The 16,615-nt window shown below is 31.9% G+C and overlaps 2 protein-coding genes across 2 annotated transcripts; both read left to right on the forward strand.

Annotated features, from left to right (window-relative positions):
• Positions 1 to 12,403: 12,403 nt before the first annotated feature.
• On the forward strand, positions 12,404 to 13,872 carry LOC100809302 (uncharacterized protein At2g29880). The gene is made up of 3 exons (XM_014775199.1): positions 12,404 to 12,694; positions 12,789 to 13,205; positions 13,864 to 13,872. Exons 1-3 carry the CDS (start codon positions 12,404 to 12,406, stop codon positions 13,870 to 13,872), a joined length of 717 nt encoding a protein of 238 aa, XP_014630685.1.
• A 165-nt stretch (positions 13,873 to 14,037) lies between these two features.
• Positions 14,038 to 15,129, forward strand: LOC102661929 (protein ALP1-like). Its single transcript, XM_006578525.3, has 2 exons — positions 14,038 to 14,303; positions 14,394 to 15,129. The coding sequence occupies exons 1-2, from the start codon at positions 14,094 to 14,096 to the stop codon at positions 15,090 to 15,092; spliced, it is 909 nt and encodes a 302-aa protein (XP_006578588.2). The 5' UTR covers positions 14,038 to 14,093; the 3' UTR covers positions 15,093 to 15,129.
• Positions 15,130 to 16,615: the final 1,486 nt, after the last annotated feature.

Genomic DNA, 16,615 nt, shown 5'->3' on the forward strand with positions numbered 1-16,615 from the left:
ATGTTTTATAGGACTTCAAGGTCCTCTGTTTGGTGTTACAAGACTTCAATGTGTTGGAAAAGCGGCCTCAGAAATATTAAGAAGGGGGGTTGAATTAAGGTTTCATTGACTATTCCTAATTGAAAGTTTCCTTTTCTTAATCATTCCATAGATTCAATTATTTCTTTGTTAACAATTTACTGAAATAATAAATGAAGGAAAATAACTTGTGGAAATGAAAAGACAACAGAAAGTAAAAGAGATAAGGGAAGAGAGAATGCAAAACCGGATTTATCCTGGTTCAGCCATAACCCATGCCTGCATCCAGTCCCCAAGCAATCCGCTTGAGATTTCCACTATCCTTGTAAAATCCTTTACAAGCAATGAACCACAAAGGAGTCCCCTCCTTTGTGTTCAGTGATTACAACCAAGAAGTTATACTCACTTCTTACAATGAACTTAAAAGCGGTTAGTCTTTTGAGTCCAGTAATCAACCAAGAAGCAAATCCGCTTCTTGCAATGAACCCAAAAGCGGTTAGTCTTTTGAGTCCAGTGTTTAACCAAGAAGACCTTCTCTTAAAAACAATCACCAAGAGTCGGTCTCTTGAAAAACTTTTTGTAAGAATGGAGGAGGAGAGGAAAATAGAATAACACGTGTTTTTGCCCAATGAACTTTTCTTGACAAAGCAAGTATTGAACAAAAACTCTTAGAAAGATGTTAAGAATGAATGAATGAAAATCCGTTATCAAATTCATGCCATGGTCACATATTTATAGCCATTTGATGGCTCTTGAAGAAACCATATTAAAAGTTGTGACTCTTGGTAATTTCTTCAAAACTAGTCACTTTAAGAGTTGTGACTTTCTTCAAAACTAGTCACTTTAAAAGTTATGACTCTTGGAAATTTATTTTTCAAAACCAGTCAGTGGTAATCGATTACCATTATGGTGTAATCAATTACACATCAACAGTTGTGACTCTTCATGTTTAGATTTGAAAACCAATGTTAAGAAATACTGGTAATCGATTACAAATGTTGTGTAATCGATTACACAAGTTTGAAAATATTTTATCACAAGTTATGACTCTTGGAATTTGAAACTCAACGTTCAAAAACATTGGTAATTGATTACATGCTCATGGTAATCGATTACTACTTTGTAAATCAGTTTGAAAAGAATGTTGGCTACTGGTAATCGATTACTGCCTTTTGGTAATCGATTACCAGAGAGTAAAAACTCTTGGTAAAAGATTTTTCTTTGAAAAATTCTTTTGGAAAAATTGTGCTATTCAATATTTTGAAAAACTCTTTTTATACTTATCTTAATGGTTCTTGAATATCTTGAGTCTTCTCTTGATTCTTTACTTGAATCTTGATTCTTGATTGAATGGATCTTTGATTCTTGAAACTTGCTTGAATCTTGATTCTTGACTTGAGTCTTTGGCATCATCAAAATAAGCCTGGAAGTTTTGCTTCTACAATCTCCCCCTTTTTTATGATGACAATCCTGAAATCAAGAGAATACATGCAAGATTTGTTCTATCATTCACTCATCTCTTTCTCCCCATTTCTTTTTGAATTCATGCTTAAATTTAAATTAGGTTCTTGATTTCTAAAATACCCATTTTCTCTCCCCCTTTGGCAACATCAAAAAGCCAAAGTGTGCAAAAATGAAAAACAATAACAATATATATCATAGACTAACAGACATAGCTACAAGACAAAAGAAAACTTAATGAACACTTATTTATCTAAATCAAAAATATCTAAAAGACCAAGTTCTCTTCTAATAGCAAAGAATGTTTCCTTTGGGAGAGGTTTAGTGAAGATGTCAACAAGTTGATTTTTAGTATCTACAAATTCTAAAACACAATCGCCTTTAAGAACATGATCCCTTAAAAAGTGATGCCTAATCTCTATATGCTTTGTTCTAGAGTGTAGTACTGGGTTTTTGGATAGATTTACGGCACTGGTATTGTCACACTTAATAGGTATGTGATCAAGAATAATCCCATAATCATACAATTGTTGCTTCATCCATAAGATTTGTGCACAACAACTGCCAGTAGAAATATATTCTGCTTCGGCAGTGGATAAAGCAACACTATTTTGCTTCTTGCTATGCCATGAAACAAGAGCAGATCCTATAAATTGGCAATAGGGGTAGGAATAGGCCAGGTCAAGCCAGGCTTTGAAAGGCCTGAGCCTAGCCTACAATGAATTTTTTAGGCCTAAGCTTGGCCTATAGCCTATCAAAGGCTTTTATTTTGGCTCGGCCTGGCCTTTTTAAAAGCCTAGCCTGGCCTGATAGCCTTTTTAAAAGCCTTCTTCACATTAAATCTTTAATATTCCTTTGCTATGAAGTAAGAATGTAATAGGAAAGTTAAAGGAAAAGGAAACGTTAACAAAAATAGGAAAGCCAATAAAAATAATGAGGAATATAAAGGGGCACATGACTCACACCTAAATTGTAATTAAAGTCTTACTTGATTATAGAAATAGAAGTTATGGAGCAGTAATGTGTAATCAAAGTCTGATAGTTTTAAAAAAAATTAATTGTACCCAAAAATTAATATAAGTATATATTGGTATCCAAAAAATAATATAAGTATATATACATATATATAGGCCGACCTATCAGGCTTATAAGGCTTTTTAATAAGCCTAAGCTTGGTCTATTTAGTTTAATAGGCTTTTAAAAAACCCTGAGCCTAACCTTTTAATTAAATAGACCAGTTCAAGCCAGGCTTTATGTAGGTCAGGTCATAGGCCCCTGTAGGCTGGTCTGGCCTATTCCCACCCTTAATTGACAAGTTCCACTAGTGCTTTTTCTGTCGGTTTTGGATTCGACAAAATCCGAAACAGATCCTATAAATTACATGCAAAGTTTTTAGGATACCATAATCCTAGTTTAATAGTTCCTAAGAGATATATGATAATCCTTTTTACTGCAATCAAGTGTGATTGTTTGGGATTGGATTGGAATCCAGCTCACATGCATACATTAAACATGATGTCTGGTCTACTGGCAAATAAATAGAGAAGAGATCCAATCATACCTCGATATTGTTTTATGTCTATAGATTGAGCAAATTCATCTTTATCTAAGTAACAGACAGTACTCATGGGTGTGGCCATGTGCTTTGAATTTTCCATCCCAAATCTTTTGCTTTGCAGTACTTGGCTTGGTTGACAAATATGCCTTCGTTGGTTTGCTTAATTTGTAACCCAAGGAAATAGTTTAAATCTCCCATCATTGACATCTCAAATTCGCTTAGCTATCAAGAGAAAATTCCTTGCACAAAGAATCATTAGTGGATCCAAAAATAATATCATCAACATATATTTGAACTAATAGAATATCATCATCCTTTTTTCTTTATGAACAGAGTGGTATCCACTTTTCCTCTAGAAAAGTTTTTCTCTATGAGAAATTTGCTTAGTCTTTCATACCATCTCCTAGGGGCTTGTTTTAAACCATATAGTGCCTTTTTCAATTTATAAACATGATCTGGCTTATCTGAATTTTCAAAATCTGGGGGTTGTTCTACATCTAACTTATTCCTAAATACCCATTTTGTTCCTATAATGGGGTAGTTATGTGGTTTCTCAACTAGTTCCCAAACATTATTTCTCTCAAATTGATTTAACTCTTCCTGCATAGCAACTATCCATTGATCATCTATTATGGCTTCTTTTAAGTTTTTAGATTCTATCATAGAAACAAATGCCATGTTATTGCATAAATCTTTGAGAGAGTGTCTAGTTGTTACCCCTTTAGAAATATCACCAATAATGTTGTCAAGAGGATGATTTCTGGAAGCTTTCCACTCTTTTGGAAGATCATTGGTTGCTGGAGTTTCCTAGTCTTGAGAATCCTCATTGCTTTCATCTCTTTTCCTTTTAGAACCCCTTTCATGAGTGTGTATCTCTTCTAAGAAATCTGAAACATCATCTAACACATCCTTTCTTGGAGAAATAACATTAGACTCATAAAAGGAAACATGAATGGATTCTTCAATATTCATAGTTCTCTTATTGTATATTCTATATGCTTTACTATGCAAGGAATAACCAAGGAAAATTCCTTCATCCGCCTTGGCATCAAACTTTCCTAAGTTTTCTTTTCCATTATTTAATACAAAACATTTGCAACCAAAGACATGTAGATGTGAAATGTTTGGTTTTCTACCATTGAATAATTCATAAGGAGTTTTCTTTAAGATGGGTCTTATTAAAGCCCTATTTAGGATATAGCATGCAATGTTAACAGCTTCAGCCCAAAAGTATTTTGGAAGAGGAGTATCATTTAATAGGGTTCTTGTTATTTCTTCTAAAGATCTATTTTTCCTTTCAATAACACCATTTTGTTGAGGAGTTCTAGGTGCAGAGAAGTTATGTTCAATGCCATATTCATCACAAAACATTTCAAATTCTTTATTTTCAAATTCTCCCCCATGATCACTCCTTATTGAAATAATTTTGAGATTTTTCTTATTTTGAATAACCTTTGCAAGTTTCCTAAATACTTGAAATGCATCATTTTTATGAGTAATGAACAATGTCCAAGTATATCTAGAATAATCATCAACTATGACAAGTGCATAATAACTTCCACCAAAACTCATGACTCTAGATGGACCAAACAAATCCATATGTAGTAATTGTAAAGGTTGAGTAGTTGAAACAATGTTTTTGGATTTAAATGATGCTCTAGTTTGTTTTCCCTTTTGACATGCATCACATAGTTTATCTTTTTCAAATTTTAGTCTTGGCAAGCCAACAACCAAATCTTTTGAAATTAATTTTTTTAAATGTTCCATATTTATATGAGCGATCCTTTTATGCCATAGCCAAGGATCATTGTCTTTGCTAAGAAAACATTTATTATCATCTGATTTTTGTTTTAAATCTAACATGTAAACATTGTTTTCTCTAAATCCTATATGCTCTATGTCCTTATCATGTTCATGTTTAATGACACATTTTTTAGAATCAAATGATACCTTATAACCTCTATCACATAATTGACTAACACTAAGCAAACTATGCTTAAGCCCTTCAACAAGAAAAACATTTTCAATAGAGGTTGAAGAGTTCGTACCTATTTTTCCGACTTCAAGAATTTTACCTCTGTTGTTGTCGCCATAGGTTACATGCCCGCTTTTCTTAGGAGAGATAGTTGTGAATTTTGAGACATCTCCCGTCATGTGTTTAGAGCATCCGTTGTCTATGTACCACTTTTTCTTCCATGGCTCCTCCTCATCGCTTTCATGATTCTTGGTCATTAAACATATGTTTGCTTGTTCTTTCTCATTTTGATTGATTCTTTGCAATTCCATCTCATGTTCCTGCAACTTTCCAAATAATGTGGCAAGAGACATACTAGATAGATTTTTAGAATTTCCTTCCAGGAATAAGAAATTTGTTGTGGTCAAATTTCTTGAAGTTTCTAAACTTTCTACAAGAAACCTGCTTTGATACCACTTGTTGGACAAGCATCCTCAGAAATATTAAGAAGGGGGGGTTGAATTAAGATTTTGTTGACTATTCCTAATTGAACTTTTCCTTTTCTTAATTATTCCCTAGATTCAATTATTTCTTTGTTAACAAGTTACTGAAATAATAAATGAATGAAAATAACTTGCAGAAATATAAAGACAATAGGAAGTAAAAGAGATAAGGGAAGAGAGTGCAAAATCAGATTTATCCTGGTTCGGCCACAACCCGTGCCTACATCCAGTCCCCAAACAACCCGCTTGAGATTTCCACTATCCTTGTAAAATCTTTTACAAGCAATGAACCACAAAGGAATCCCCTCCTTCGTGTTCAGTGATTACAACCAAGAAGTTATACCCACTTCTTGCAATGAACTCAAAAGCGGTTAGTCTTTTGAGTCCAGTGATCAACCAAGAAGCAAATTTACTTCTTGCAATGAACCCAAAAACGGTTAGTCTTTTGAGTCCAGTGTTTAACCAAGAAGACCTTCTCTTGAAAACACTCACCAAGAGTCAGTCTCCTGAAAAGCTTTTTGTAAGAATGGAGGAGGAGAGGAAAATAGAATAGCACAAGTTTTTGTCCAATGAACTTTTCTTGACAAAGAAAATTTTGAACAAAAAATCTTAGAAAGATGTTGAAAATGAATGAATGAAAATCTGTTATCAAATTCATGCCATGGTCACATATTTATAGTCATTTGATGGCTCTTGAAGAAACCATGTTAAAAGTTGTGACTTTTGGCAATTTCTTCAAAACTAGTCACTTTAAGAGTTGTGACTTTCTTCAAAACTAGTCACTTTAAAAGTTGTGACTCTTGGAAATTTATTTTTCAAAACCAGTCACAGGTAATCGATTACCATTATGGTGTAATCGATTACACATCAACAGTTGTGACTCTTCATGTTTAGATTTGAAAACCAATATTTAGAAATATTGGTAGTCGATTATAAATGTTGTGTAATCGATTATAAATGTTGTGTAATCGATTACACAAGTTTGAAAATATTTTATCACAAGTTGTGACTCTTGGAATTTGAAACTCAACGTTCAAAAACATTGGTAATCGATTACATGCCCATGGTAATCGATTACTGCTTTGTAAATCAGTTTGAAAAGAATGTTGGCTACTGGTAATCGATTACTGGCTTTTGGTAATCGATTACCATAGAGTAAAAACTCTTGGTAAAATATTTTTCTTTGAAAAATTCTTTTGTACAAATTGTGCTATTCAATATTTTGAAAAACTCTTTTTATACTTATCTTAATGGTTCTTGAATATCTTGAGTCTTCTCTTGATTCTTTACTTGAATCTTGATTCTTGATTGAATGACTATTTGATTCTTGAAACTTGCTTGAATCTTGATTCTTGACTTAAGTCTTTGGCATCATCAAAATAAGCTTGGAAGCTTTGCTTCTACCCAATGTCCTTTTATTTTTTTGTTTTCATTTTTTTCTCTGGCGTCTGGTTTTGAATAGCCAGATCGCTTGAATGAAATTAGTGTCATTAAAAGATAAGTAAAGAGGGGCAACTGTCAGACCCTAATTTCATCCGGGTATAATGTTTTTATCATTCAGATATGATGTTTTGATCACTGCTAATTGAATTACTATGTTTGGCACCGGTTACAGCTCAAGGCCAAGGGGTCACATAGGGTTTTGATAGTTGTTTGTCAGTTCTAGAAAAAAAAAAGCCACAAGGAGGGGGCAAAATGGTCATTTCCTAGATTTTTCTGGACCTAAACTCGCCCAGGCTAGCATTTGGCTCGCTTGGGCCATGAAATTTCTTTAGCCCTAAGCAAGCCACTAGCCTGGGCGAGCTGATACCTTTAGCTTTAAGCAACCAACTCACCTGGGCGAGCTTCCCTTGCACCAAATGGCCTTTTCCTATAAATAGCCATGCAGGGGAAGGGTTTAAGGGTTATGGGAACTAATGAAAGAAAGGAAAAACGCATAAAGGAGAAAAAGAAGAAGGAAAAAAAGAAGAGTTGAGGTGTTGCCGAATCAAACTGTGGATCGTTTCCTACATCATTTCTCTTGCAAGCCTTGTACCTTGTGCAATAGTCGGTTTGTTTTTCTTAAGATTTTGATGTAATCCTCGTACCCTTATGTATCCCTATTGATATTATATATGTAATCTTTTCTACTCAAATATCACTTGAGATCGTTTCAAGGTCCAACGCCTTAATGACTCCCTCCGCTTTTCAAAATCTAAAACGTCATTTCAAGATCCAACGTCTTAATGACCCCTTTGTTTGCAATTAAAATAAATCTTTCAAAAACATAAAATCAATTCAACACACAAACATTCTTACTTAAAGAACTACGTAGACTTGATTTCCTCATTATACTTGAGGATACGTAGAAGCAAGGGCAATACCCTTGTCAATTCAAAAAAATTTTAAAAAAAAATAATATTAAATAAATAAAAATAATATAGTAAAAGAAAATAAATTCACTGCTCTTGGAAAGATAATTAATTTTGTAGTCACATTATTTTTTATTGCACATTCGATTAAAGGTTGTTGTTCTTCGTGACGGGCGCGTGGGGTACTAATATCTTCCCTATGGGTAAACAACTCCCGAACCCTTCTTTTCAAAATTCACAGACCTTTTTTATTTTTCTAACGCTTTCCTCGAATAAACATTGGTGGCAACTCCCACACGATTTCTCCCTAAGAGACGAACATGCTTTCTTTTATTTGCTTTCATCGTCCCATCATAAGGTAGGTTGCGACAACCAAAAAATGTGGATTGTCTCTAGTGGTATGGAGCCAACAACATATTTAGACAACTCACATGCACATGGAAGACCGTGGGTAGTCCTTATGACACATCCACAACGTGAATGGTTTTTGCCTGCATAAGCTACACACTCATACTCAACAGCAATTTCATTTAAAGCGTACATTGATATCATGCCAAGTAGTTTTTTGTACAAGGTAACTTTAAACACATGCCCAACGACGTGCGTACTTATCTCAAAATATGCTTTAATTTTGGTGTGTTGAAGTATCATCATGTTGTTCATTGCTTCCCAAACACTGCATATGTCACCAAGGTTTTTTTGTAGAAGTCTCTTTAATGACCAATAAGCACTCTCAACCCTACAAATGAAATATACAACAATGTATAAACAACCGCAACATTTTCAATTAAGTTAACACTTAAACAAATCAACATAAACAAAAAACAATATTCATACCTGTTAGTAGTAGTGTTTCCTAGATGCATCACTTTGTTAGTCCATGCTTTAACAATTTTTTCTTTGTGCGGAATCATCCAAGTTTAGCACACATAGTCGACAAACATAGGCCACAAAGAGCAAGTCATTTCAAAGTTCTTAAGGTACTCATCAAAATAACTCTTACATGGACAGTCAACCAAACTCCCCTAAGCCTCCATCACATAATCTCATGCATTTTTTTGACCCACTAGGGTTTTGCACTTTGCCTTCACATTCTTGTTAATGTGAAACCGACACAACAAGTTCGTAGCATCCGGGAATACAGTTTTCAGTGCATTCTTCAAAGCCAAATCTCTGTCGGTAACAATAACCCCAGGGAGTGCATCAACTTTCATGAAAAGACCCTAAAATCGTTGTAGAGCCTAAACAACATTATTAAGACGTTCTCCCTCCAAGTAAGCAAAAGCATCGGAGAATGTCATTCTTGTTGATGTAACACCAAAAATATCAAGCAACAACAATTTGTATCTATTTGTTTTGTAGGTACTGTCAATAAAAAAAAAACAAATTACAAGAATTGGTTAATTTGACTGCATCAGGATTACTCTAGAACAAGTCACGTAAACATTTTCATCCTTCAGCCTATGTCAGGGAATATATTGATCTCGGTCAAGCAGCATCATGAGCTGTTGCATTTTGAAGTTACTCCTTCTTATAGAAGAACGGTAATCATTTCTGGCATTGTAAATTTATTTGATTGTTGTATAACTGTTAGCATTGTACTTCTTCAACGTCAAAAGAATATTTCTTGGCTTCACCATGGACTTTGTCATATCAACAACAACAATCTTCTCATCTTTAGTCAGTCGACCCGCATATGGATGCCCAACAAATGACTTTGTCATTTCATGATTGTGAGTCTCACAAATTAACTTCACCATCCATCCTTCTCCTCCCAAAATTGGCTTCACACACAACTTAAACAGGCATCCACATTTTCTACTGCCAGTACATGTTCTAATCAAATCCTTCTTCTTAGGCCTATACTCACCACTCCTTTCGCAAGCTATTAATATAAATAAGGTCCTTTCTCTAATACCAGTATTTGTGTCTGACCTCATTATCACGACAAAAAATCCAATTTCATGAGCCATCGATTGAGCCTAATGTAAAACTTCATCACGAGTAGCAAACAATTATAACACAGTTCAAAGAAGATCTGAGATCAATGAATATTTATGTAATATAATTATTACACCAACAACAAATTAGACAAATACCTAAGAAGTATTAAAGGCATTAGAGCAATCATTGTGTTCTACTTTCACGCCAACATCTTCCTCATTTTCAACATTCATATCAACTTCTTCAAACATGATAGTATCATACCTCCATTGTTTTTCGTCCATCTTAATAAAACATTTAACAAATTCAATGATAAACAAAAAATGAGTAAAAAAAATTATACAATCACCTTATTTGTTATCAACACAAATATAGCTCTATACAAAATTAAAAAAAAAAATCTATTGTAAACCATATAGCCACAGAATACATTTTCACTACATATTTTCATTAATATATTCAATTGTAAAAAATAAAAAAATAAAATTATAATTAAACAAATGAATAATAAATATCATATAAACTCTAATAAATACATCATTCAATTAAATATCAAAATTTTTTAATTATCATTTGTTGTAATAAACATCTAAATACATCATTCAATTAAATATCATATTAATTTGTTTAATTTTCAATCATTGTAATAAACATCTAAATGCATCATTCAATTAAATACCAAATTTGTTTAATTATCAATTATTGTAATAAACATTTAAATACATCATTCAATTAAATATCATATTTGTTTAATTTTCAATCATTGTAATAAACATCCAAATACATCATTCAATTAAATATCAAATTTGTTTAACTATTAATTACTGTAATAAACATCTAAACACAACATTCAATTAAATATCAAATTTGTTTGATTATCAAATTTTGTAAATAAATTAAATGTATAAAAAATTACAATTTAAAAAAATTCAAAACATACGGATTGTCAATCCATATGTTTTGAAAAAAAAAATACGCACCTCTCATATGTTTTGTAAACAACACACGTACACTGTCGGCGACAACAAACGCTCACAAAAGGATGCTAACAGAAACAAGTTACACTTAGAGAGTGTGATTTTATGAAAAAAAAAAAGTTCCTGCAGAAATGAAAAACCTAACTACTATTTATAACCGAAAATACTCATAAGGACATTTTTGGTATTTTGGAAAACTGCTGGGTGCCCCAAGCAGTTCCCATAAGGTTTTAGGAAGGAACTCAATTATTATCTATAACTATTAATAATGAGATTTATCCTATTTGGTGTACATATTTCATTGGATAATTTTATCCTTAAATCACTTCTTAAATTTCAAATTTTCCTTCTAACTTACATTAACTTTCTACTATTTTTAGGGGGGTGTATTGGATTAAGATTTCAAAGGATTTTAAAAGACTTTTTTATGATTAAAAAGTCTTGTGGTATTCAATCAAGACTTTTATAAAATATAAACAAATCTTGTGGTATTCAATTAAGACAATAAAGATTTTTTTTTCAGGGCAACAAAATCTGTTGGTATTCAATTAAGATTTCTTACCACTTTTAAAATGTCTTTTGGTATTCAAAAGTAAATAGATTTTGATGGATTCTTTTGTGGAATAGATTTTGAGAGACTTTTTAGTTAGAAATACACATAAAATACTCCTCCAACAATCTCACCCAAACCCTTGAGACTTTTCATAATCTTCCAAAGACTTTTTCTTCTCCTGCCGAACAAGACACAAACCACTACCAGGTTCATTCTCTTACAACTTTTCAATCAATTTTACCTATTTTTTTAATGGCAATCGATAGTCAATATTGTTCATACTATATGTATATTACGCAAATCAAAAGAAAAGGGTGTTGTATATGCTTCAAGATTTCGTATTCATATTGTTTTCAACGTCTAGGCAATGAATATGCATCAAAAGAATGGCAATTGATATGCATCAAGATTTCATATTGTTTTTTTTTTAGTACTGTATATGCAAATCAAAATAAAAAACTCTTTTTTTTTTTCTGTTTCTTCAACTTGTTTTTTTACAACGTCCATTATTATTATTATTATTTTCTTGTGTTATTATTAAAATGTTAATTATTAATGTGTTATTATTATTTTTTTGACAGCGTGTTATTATTATTATTATTGTGTTAATAATTTTTTAATTGTTATTGTGTTATTATTATTGTTATTTTGTTAATAGTTTTTTTTAAATGATTTTATGATATATGAGTATTATTTTTATGGAAAATGCTAACATGTGCCCTTAAGACACTTGTTAGTGTATTATGTATAGAAATTTTGTATTGAAAGTTGTGCAATTTACTTTTTTAAAAGTCAAAAATTGTTGTTTTTAAGACATAGTTACTATTGGAAGTATCCTTAACATGTGCCCTAAGTGCGCATGTTAGCATGACCCTTATTTTATTATTAGGTAGTTTTTTATTGGTTTTTCTATTGAATTGTATATTATTCGGGATATAGTCACTATACTTTTGACAATTAGGAAACAATAACTATTTTTGTCAAATAACTAGTTTCTTATATATATATTAGCGATCAAATGGGGGATTCACAAGAAAATAACAAAGGAAAGAGTAGAGACAAAGATAATTATGTATCTTGGACTATGGAGGATACCAATGAGTTGTTGCACCTCTTGGTGGATGCTATGAATAGGGGATTGCGTGATGCCAATGGGTCACTTAGCAAACAAAATGTAGAACGAATAATACTTCCTCAACTCAATGGAAAAACTAAATTCCCTAAAACTTATAGTCATTATTTGAGTCGGATGAAGTGGTTTCGAAACCAGTATAACATGATGTCAACCCTTATGCGCAACAACTCTGGCTTTGGATGGGACCCAATTGGAAAAACTTTCACTGCTCATGAGGATGTATGGAAAGATTACTTAAAGGTGAGCTAAGTTCATAATCTTTTAAATATATTAATAGTTATAAATTTAGTAAATTATAATATTTGTAGTATATTAACAATGATTTTTTTTTTAGTCTCACCCAAGTCACAGCAAACTTCGAGGAAAAAGTATGGTTGATTATGAGTATTTGAAGATCGTTGTTGGGGGTGGAGTTTCTAGCGGGAATAATTCTATATCAGTCGATCCAGATGATACTGATGCAACAACTTTTGAGCCAGAAAATAGAACTGTTGGGATAGAAGAATTTTCATATGATCCTAATAGTGATACATTCATAACACCAAATAACTATGAACCAGCATATCAGCCTCCATCACCAAACCAACCAAGTCCACCATCCCACCCCCCTTTAGATTCAGAGGTTCCCATAGAAAAACAAAACTGTCACAAGCGAAGGAGATCCGAGTATGGAGGGAGTTCAAGCGCTGTTGGGATCAACAATCAAGGCAATGTTCTGGAAAATCTTTCTGTTGGCATTGGGACTATTGCTGTGAATTTTGAAAAAATATCCAACATGATGGAGAAAAGAGAAAAAGATAGAGATAGAGAGCTCGAGGGTATTATTTGGGATGTTATAAAAGAAATTCCAAATTTGGATGACATAACGCGTTTCAAGACAGCTGAATTGTTAAATACTAAAGCAAAAAAAGGATTTTTTCTTGAAGATGTCACAGGAAGAACGCTCATCTTGGATAAACTTTAAGTTAGGGAATAATTAATATTTTGATCATCTATTATTAACATATTATTTTAAACATCGTGAGTTTGTTGAACTATATCTTTTGGGTCTCTATTTTGGTTGAAGTATTTGGTTTGTTTTTTGGTTGAACTATTATGGTTGTATTTTGGTTGAAATATTTGGTTTGTTTTTTGGTCGAACTATTATGGTTGAAGTATTTAGGTTATATATTTTGTGAAATTGTTGTGGTTAAACTTTAGTTATATTTATTTTATATATGAATTTGTATTAACTTTGATATTAACTTTGATATTGACTTATAACCATGACCATGACATAAAGAACGAAGAAATGGATGGAGATATATATAATGAAGATACAAATGATGAAGATATAGATGACGAGGAAACAAATGAAGAATTTTATGAAGCCACATACACATATGTGATGACAATTTATGCTTTAATAGATATATTAAATCAGTTTTTGAATATGATGCGTGGTGAACATATTGAACGTCCATTAACTCGACGACAAATTACTAGTCGGGGATATGACTATATACACAAAGCATTAAACGATGATCCTGCAATCTTTCGACAAGTATATAGGATGTATCCTGATGTATTTCAAAAGTTGTGCACGATTATAAGAGAAAAAACACCTTTGGAGGATACAAGATTTATTTGTGTTGAAGAAATGCTTGCATCATTCCTACAGATTGTCGGCCAGAACACTCGATATTGTGTAATCCGCAATACATTTGGCCGATCACAATTTGCTACAAGTGAAAATTTTCACAAGATTTTGAAAGCTCTGAACTCATTAGCACCTGATTTAATGGTTAGACCAGGCTCAACTGTGCCTGCAAAAATAAGGGAAAGCACAAGGTTTTATCCTTATTTTAAGGTATGTGATCATTATCTAATTATAACAAAATTATAATTATAATTGTGATTATTATAATAATATTTATGATTATTGATACACACACTTTAGGATTGCATTGGAGCTATTGATGGTACACATATTCCCGCATCAGTAAAAGGACGAGATGTAAGCAGTTATCGTGATCGTCATGGAAATATATCACAAAATGTATTAGCTGCTTGTAACTTTGATTTGGAATTCATGTACGTTCTTAGCGGGTGGGAGGGTTCAGCACATGATTCCAAGGTGTTAAGTGATGCTTTGGCAAGGAAGAATGGACTTAAAGTGCCCCAAGGTAAGTATTATCTGGTGGATTGTGGATTTCCTAATCGACGCAAATTTTTAGCCCCATATCGAGGTGTACGATATCATCTACAAGATTTTGCAGGTCACAGTAATGACCCTGAAAATGAAAAGGAATTATTTAATCTTCGGCATGCATCCTTAAGGAATGTGATTGAGAGGATATTTGGTATTTTTAAATCGCGGTTCACAATTTTTAAGTCAGCACCTCCATTTCTATTTAAAACACAAGCAGAGCTTGTGTTGGCATGTGCAGCACTTCATAATTTTCTTCGCAAAGAATGTCGTTCTGATGAATTTCCAGTGGAACCTACTGACGAGTCTTCATCTTCATCTTCAGTGTTACCAAATTACGAAGACAATGATCATGAACCCATTGTTCAAACACAAGAGCAGGAACGAGAAGATGCTAATATATGGAGGACTAATATAGGTTCAGATATGTGGAGAAATGCTAATAATTAGGCGAACATGAAGTGAGAATCACTTTGTTATTATTTTTTTAGGCAATAATGACTTTATTATTAAAAGGTTTAAAATTTCTATCGTTTTTATTTTCTTTATTCAAACATTATAATTTATTTATCATCTTTTTCATTCACTTTTGTAACTTCCGTTATTTTTTTGTTTAAAATGTATTAATCTTTCAAAATCTTAAAAATCCATAAAGTACTTTGAAATCTTAAAAATCTGTGTTAGAAATCCATTAAAATCTTGGGTTAAGAATCCTGATTGTAAAAAGTCTTTTAAAAAAAATCTTTTAAAATCCCACAAAATCAATACAATTCCACATAATCTTTTAAAATCTTCAAGATTGTTTTTGTCAAAATATTCTCTCAAAATCCCAATCCAATACACCCCCCTTATATTCGGTTATTTTTTTATTAACTTTATTTAACTTCTATTTTTTTATTATTTAAAAAATTTAGAGTTACGGTCTTCCCCTAGTAATAATAAAAAAAATCAACTAAGGAACTCAGTTTTAATGCGGAATTAGATTTTGTGGGACAATTTTCTAGTGTTTTAATTAATTTTAATGTGCTATATTGGAATCTTTTATGTCATTATTTTTTAATGAGAAAAATATGTACTAAACTGGTGATGGTGTTAAGTTTTTTTCACTACCGTCCAATAAGATTATCACGATAAATTTAATAATTATTATAATAATTATTTTAAAAGTCACGTTAATTTATATAAAATCTTTTATATTATCAGGTATAACTATTAAAATCTTTTTTTAATTAGTATTGATATTGTCATTCAATTCCTTGATTAATTATTTTGGTAGACACTTAATTTATTGAAAATTATAAGTGTACGCTCCATTTTGGAGTGGATTCGAAGTGGAGGGAGATGAGATATGAAGAGAAAATGATATATATAACATATGATGTGATGAAAGAAATAAAGATAAAAAAAGAAAAATACAATGAGAGTAAATTGTAAGAGAGTAAGATATACAAATATTACCCTAATTTATTAGAGTTTAAGATGTGATATGAAAGTGGGAAAAAAATGTCGTATGAAGGAAGTATTTAAGAAGATATATGTTGGGGCGAATTTAAAGAAAAAAAGCATACAATGTGTATAAGAACCATGTAGGAAAGTTTTTTTTAGCTCCATTCACCAAAAAATTATGTTTGGCTCCTAGAAGTTTGTCAAAAGAAAAAAGAAAAAGAAAACGAACGACACACTTATTTGGCATGAGATCCTGTCATGAATAATAGCAATCATTATTAATTTATTATTCATTATCTTTCTTCTTGACCAACTTATTTGGTAAGATATGAGAAAAAGTTAAAAAAAATATAAACTCTGGAATCTGGATCGATCATCCAAAGGTTTTCATTAATTTTGATTAAGTTATTAAGAAATTATAACTATTGATTAGGGTCCATTTGATACATGTTAAAATGAGTTAGGCTTGGACCATTTATTCAATCTTCATGTTATTTTGGGTAAATCCTATTTCTCAAACTATCGAG

The sequence above is a fragment of the Glycine max genome, chromosome 4, assembly GCF_000004515.6.
Source record: "Glycine max cultivar Williams 82 chromosome 4, Glycine_max_v4.0, whole genome shotgun sequence".
Classification (NCBI taxonomy): domain Eukaryota; kingdom Viridiplantae; phylum Streptophyta; class Magnoliopsida; order Fabales; family Fabaceae; genus Glycine; species Glycine max.

What these genes read in the sequence shown, in the direction of transcription:
- LOC100809302 (XM_014775199.1), top strand. Translation starts at nt 12,404, where the DNA reads ATGGAGGATACCAATGAGTTGTTGCACCTCTTGGTGGATGCTATGAAT. An exon ending in TATGGAAAGATTACTTAAAG is followed by an intron (nt 12,695 to 12,788) that starts GTGAGCTAAGTT and finishes TTTTTTTTTTAG; the next exon opens with TCTCACCCAAGTCACAGCAA.
- LOC102661929 (XM_006578525.3), top strand. Translation starts at nt 14,094, where the DNA reads ATGCTTGCATCATTCCTACAGATTGTCGGCCAGAACACTCGATATTGT. An exon ending in GGTTTTATCCTTATTTTAAG is followed by an intron (nt 14,304 to 14,393) that starts GTATGTGATCAT and finishes CACACACTTTAG; the next exon opens with GATTGCATTGGAGCTATTGA.